Here is a 6,185-nt window from a genome sequence, read left to right as displayed (position 1 = left end):
GGCCTGCAGGGCGGCTCCTCCTGCCGGCTCTTCCCTGCAGTGCCGGAAAGGCCGGGGGAAGCCACCGGCCTGTCAATCTCCCCTTCATGTGGACTTTCCTCACTTGGCTGCCTGCCGAGACACGTTTCTTCTCTCTCTGGAAGAAAGGAAGTTGCCTTAAGACTCAAAATGACATTATGTATAGAACGGACGAGAGGGGACATGGTAAAAATATGTGCAACACACTATTTGAACCCTCTCACACGGGAATTCGGTTAGACAACAATTTATTTCCAATAAAACAAGTTCACTGCTATCAAGTCCATTCTAACTCACAGCAACCCTACAGAACAGGGTAGAATTGTCCCTGGGGGGTTCCGAGACTGTAACTTGTTGTGGGAATAGAAAAGCCTCATCTTTCTCCCAAGGGGCAGCTGGTGGTTTTGAACTGCTGACTTGGTGGTTAGCAGCCTAACAAGTAATCTACTATGTCACCAGGGCACCTTCCAATGTCTTTACTAAACATTTTAGTAAATAATCCATTACATGTCAAAATGACTAGGTAATCCTCAAAAATATATTAAGAGTAAAAATAAATCAAGTCTTCGTTATAATTGGAAAAGTCTATCTTTAAAGGTTTATAAGATATATACCTAAACTTTATTGGCTTTTTATCTGATTTAAGTGAATCTTTTAAAATTTAGAAAAATTCTTTCAGTACAAATAATCCCTGATTTACAGTGTACTTGAGTTATCGCAAACCTCATTTAAGACCATCCTCTTTTGGGGCTACACCTTATTGTTAGTAAAAATGGGAGAAAGTTATGCGAAAATGCATGCAGGAGATAAGAGAAAAATTGGTGAGTTATGTGAAGGCCCTCTAAGCATTTGATTAGGAGAGAAAAGTCAGTGGGAAAATCTTCCATATGGCAAAAATTCTGAATTTTAACTGGATGTCATGACAGACCACAAAAAATGAGGATTGACAGTGCAGGACTTCATGGATTTTATAAAAAGGAAAGAAATGCTGAAGAAGAAAGAATGCGGAAGAGGAAAAAGAGAAATAGCTGATGAGAAATGACATCCTCATTCCCATGGTGACCCAAAACCTTCACAGTACAGTTATTACCACAAATGCCAACATTATCCGATTCTTCATTGCTGGAATAAAGTTTTATAATTTGTGTTTTTTTAATGTAGGCAATATATATATGTTTATATATAATATTTTAACCCCCCAAAGACAAAGATCTTACTTGTAATGATACTGATAATAAAAGGCAATAATCATAAAAATGAAAAATCAGAAAAAAATGCAACATTCAATTTATTGAGTTATTCATTATATCTGAACTGACTTATGACAGAGTTGGAAAGAAACTCGTCATTAAGTCAGGGACTACCCTACCTGTATATTTAACACATAGCAGATCAAGGGCATCTTTTTATATGATGAACATTTAGAATTTAAAATCTCCGAAGAAAGAAGCAATATTGATTCTGATTGACAAGACTAGAGAACACAATAGCTCTGATTCACATGCTTGCAAATTACTAGCAACTTCCTAAAGGGAGGCATCCTGGGGTAGCAGCAAGAGGAAAAAAGCTTCAACGCATCCCACTCCCTTGCTGTCCACCTTCTCTGCCACTTTTCCCACACAGCACCTGTGGGAAACTCCGCCAACCTGCCCCTGCCACCGAGTTGGCCCTGACTCCCACAGTCCCTACACAGGGCAGGAGAACTGGCAATCGCACATCATATAAGGAGCCCGGGGCTGAGGAGTGCAGAGAGGAATGAAGACACCGGAAACGGAGACTGCACGTTACAGGCCAGGCGTTATTGGAGATGAGGCATTTGAAGTGGAACAGAAGCTCTTTAATATAATGAGAGGCTCCAAAATGTCGAAAAATTCCATTATCCATTTTCACAGACTTTTGGAAGTACTCCCATGAATCATTTAAATGTAATTATTCTAAAATTTTCCCTTTTCTCATATTCTTGCATGTCTCTGTATTTGTTTTCTTACATTTATTAACAGAATAATAAATCTGAGGAGACAAAAGCTGGAAAACTTTGTATTTCCCTTTAACACACACACATGTGATCAGACTTGGGCAAGTCTCTATAATAAAATGTTGGCTAGTAGGCTTTGGGATGCTGATGTTTTTTGTGAATCCATACCACTTGAAACATGCGACATTCAATCAGAAACCAGAAGACCCAGGTGTGCTAGTTGTGAATCAAAGCGTCCAGAGAATACCTTTAACGTGATGTCTCGGTTTTCCCATGAGTGTCACCCAAAGTTCATAGAGAAATAGAATTAAAAAATGATGTGAAGTTTCCGTGAACTTTTTGGAGCCTCCTCATATCTGCCAGCAGAGGCCAAGCTAAAGGTGGCACCCAGCTACAGCTAGGCAACAACCAGTGCCGCTTCTCAAACGGACACAAACAGCTCACAGTATCGCTGCCCAGAGTGCACTAGGGGGCCTCAAGTTTACATTTCTTTCACTTTATGTATGTTATAAAATGTATTTTACTGATTTATGATGTAATAATGACAATGGGGGGCATATACACAGACACACACACACACACACACACACACACACACACACACGAACACAAATACACTGGCCCAAGACAAATCCATTAGCCTCTCATCAGAGGAAAATTAGAAAATCCCCCAGCTATTTAGCCGTTTCTGACTCTCGTAATCCTATAGGACAGAGTAGAACTTCCTCGGAGGACTTCCAGGCTGTATTCTTTAAGGAAGCAGAATGCCACCTTTCACTCACACAGAGGAAGGTGGGTTCAAGATGCTAGCCCTTTGGCTAGTAGCCAAGTGCTTTAACTGTGTCACCAGGGCTCCTCCTACCCAGGGAGAAAATACAAAATGCATCGCCATTGAGTTGATTCCGATTCATAGTGACTACACAGGGCAAAGCAGAAATGCTCCTTTGAGTTTCCAGGATTAAATCTTTATGAGAGCAGCCTCATTTTTCTCCTGAGGAGCAGCTGGTGGCTTTGAACCTAGGAACTTGCTGTTAGTAGTCAGACAGAGCTACCAGGGCTCCATTATCTGATAAAAGGAGGATAAGATTTTTTTAAAGTGCCTTATAATGAAGAGAGGTAACTCTGCTAGATACCACTCACTCTAAGATGTAGTCAGTTACTATGGCCCTTCTAGCCACAAGCTTTTATGAGACCTTAGATGAGCTCTGGTGGTATAGTGGTCATGCGGTAGGCTGCAATCTGTAAGCTCAGCCGTTAGAGAGAAAGATGGGGCTTTCTACTCCCATAAAGAGTGACAGTCTTGGAAACCCAGAGACAGTTCTACCCTGTCCTATGAGGTCGCTATGAGTCAGGATTGATTTGACGGCAGTATTACAGTATATTAGTATAATGAATAAAAGGTTAGTTAAGTTGAAGGCATATCATAGCTTATCCTTTCAGGAAATCTCAGCCCAAACACCTGACACTGCTTCTTTGTATCAAGACTCCAAGGTGCATAAATATAAAGCCAAGGAATATGAGTTAGTATAAAAATCATAAATCAGGAAAAAGTACTTACTTACTTTTTTAAACTACCACATTATTAAAAAGAGTTTCTAAAAGTCCTAACTCGCTGTTGTGGATCTTCTTTAAACACTATTAAAAGTGTAAGCATTGTCTGCCCAGTGAATTTTCTATAGCTACTATCTAAAAAGTTAAAAGCAAATAGCAAAATAACCTTTTTTTTAACAGTTGTATTGGCATATAATTCACATACCCTGCAATTTGATGGTTTAAATATATTTCAAAAGTTATGTAGACAACACCACAACCAATTTTAGAATACTTCCTTCATTCTTGTACCAATTATTAATAGTTTCCTATTACCACCCCCCCAGCCTCCCCTGCCATAACCCTAAGGAACTATTAATCTAGCTATTGTCTCTATGGATTACCTATCCAAGATTTCATATAAAGAAAATAATACCCCCAAAATTATTTTTTGGGGGCAAATTGTTACATTAAATTAGAAAACTAAAATTCATTTAAGAAAAATTTTATTATTTTAGCTTAACTATGTTATATAAATACAATTCACACTGCTGGATAAGAAATATTGTGGACAAATACTAGAGGTGTGTATATACAAATTAAAGTACGTCATAGGTTAGTCAACAAAAATGAGACAAGAATAAATGGCTACAGATAAATCATAAAAATGTCACTCCTCAAGAAAAGATTCAAACATGACCATGAGCCACAGTGCCACTGTAGCTCGCTCCTCTGTCACACACAGAGCCTTTAAAGAACGAGAGCCACAGAAGGAACTTAATGCAAAGTCAATACAATCATTGTGGGGCTTTAAACAGAAAAAGATGTATGAATACACTAAAGGCAATCCTACTCAGAGCATATTTGTACAGTCCTTCCATATTCTGTTTCACCTAATGAAAACATGGAAGTGATTTTATATTTAAAAAAAATTTAGGCTTTACCATCTCTACTAACAAACATTTAAAATTGGGGTGATATTAAAAAGAAATCTTGTTTTGCTACTTTGCTAGGAAAACATCTAAAAAGGGTAAATGATAAGACAAGTTCTTCACAGCAATACAGACTTGTCAAACATTGGGAGAGGGCAGCATCTTCCACACCTTAGTTGAATTAACTTAAAAACATACCTGACTCTTTGACTCGCTCATTTGGGTCTTCATCAGACACTATCAACTGTGTAAAGCATTCTCTTGCCAGGGATTTTTCTACAGCTACAATCTAAAAAGTTAAAAACAACAAAAAAACACTGATTTTCTTTCTGCAAACTGTTGCATTGAATTAGAAAGCTTAAAAATAGTTTGAGAAAGGTTTCATTATTTTTAACAGAGTCCATAAATTATAAGACACTAATACTTTTTCTATAAATATTTTCTAAATAAACAATCTCTTACCTTATGTTTGGAGCACACAGGGCTAGAGAGAGAGAGAGAAAGAGAGAGAGAAATTAAAAAATAAAATTACAGCAACAATATACTTCCAAACAAATGTCACTGGAAAGGTTTTTTTTAAAAAAAATCCAGTTTCTCTGGATTCTAATATTAGCACAGAATATTTTTATGGCTGAAACACTGCCACTGGCTTATGGAGTTCAAAGTACAGCTACATCGTGTGTTAGCTTCCTTAGATAATAACTGCCAAAAACCTCTAGAGGAACTACAAATGCTAACACAGAGATAAAGAAAAGAAAGCTATTCTGATAACATATTTTATCAACATTGCATATAATAAGTATTAATTATGTTAATATAGCATTATAATATAAAATAGGTTATGGTAAAATCATTTTTATTAGAATTAACCATGGAAACAGACAACATAAAAACACAATTTTTTTTCACCTAGCCTTGTCCTAAAAAATGCATAATTTCTGAATATTAAATCTTTTTTTTTTCTGAATATTAAATCTTCATGAAAAACTAAAATAGCAGAATGCATTTATTCACCTGAAGACAGGCAAAAAAAGGTTTGTTGCTACTTTAATCATAATATTTAAACTGATAACAACCTAAGTATCTATAACCCTTAGGCTGAATAAACTGCTGCACGGTATTATGATCTGTGCCACAATAAAACAGAACTACTCTGTTCTATATAATAACAGGAGATGAAACCAAAAAGTTTCCTGGCCCATTTTTCTCACCAATGCAGTTTTCGATTTTCTTAAAGCTTCTTCTTTAAAAGGCCCAGTCCATGTCCTTGAAAAACTCTCAAGATGACCCTTTTGCATTCCCTCCAAACAGTTACCATAACTTTCTCATCCAGCGGATTGGCTGAAGTCACTATTTGTATTGGATTTTGCCCTCTGGATTGTATTGGTTTAAAACCAAGACTGGTCCCAGTTTTAATTAGTTTCATGAAATCATCTTCAATGAGCTTCAGTTTTGTTTAAAAGATGATGGCAAAGTAACATCAGCTCTGTAAGCTAGCAGATCTTTGCACAATGCTCTTGGCGTCCATCGAGTCAAAACTTGCTAAGGCCAAGATGCTCACCTAAACTTGAAAGCACCTAGCTACGTGCGACCCAAATTCAGCAGCTAGCGAGCCCATGGCAGCTCTATTTGTCTTCTTCCAGCAGTTTCTGGACTTCAGTCAGTTTCTTTATTCGCTAAGGTAGACAGTCTTCCCTCTTTGGGTTCAACTTTGAGGTTTCCCCGATCTT

At 37.4% G+C, this 6,185-nt stretch overlaps 1 protein-coding gene across 1 annotated transcript in view; it reads right to left on the bottom strand.

Annotated features, from left to right (window-relative positions):
- CNST (consortin, connexin sorting protein) overlaps positions 1 to 6,185 on the bottom strand; it is an 87,125-nt gene that overhangs the window by 15,705 nt on the left and 65,235 nt on the right. The window contains exons 7-9 of the mRNA XM_045298156.1: positions 4,918 to 4,939; positions 4,654 to 4,744; positions 1 to 136 (exon numbers count right to left, since the gene is read on the bottom strand). The exon at positions 1 to 136 is cut by the window's left edge and continues 766 nt beyond it. Of these exons, the coding sequence (XP_045154091.1) occupies positions 1 to 136; positions 4,654 to 4,744; positions 4,918 to 4,939 (249 nt within the window). The remainder of the gene's footprint in view (positions 137 to 4,653; positions 4,745 to 4,917; positions 4,940 to 6,185) is intronic.

Source organism: Echinops telfairi, unplaced genomic scaffold, assembly GCF_000313985.2.
Source record: "Echinops telfairi isolate 266 unplaced genomic scaffold, ASM31398v2 ScPeMD7_7424;HRSCAF=8462, whole genome shotgun sequence".
NCBI classification, from domain to species: Eukaryota; Metazoa; Chordata; class Mammalia; order Afrosoricida; family Tenrecidae; genus Echinops; species Echinops telfairi.
This window is presented reverse-complemented; position numbering and strand designations above follow the sequence as displayed.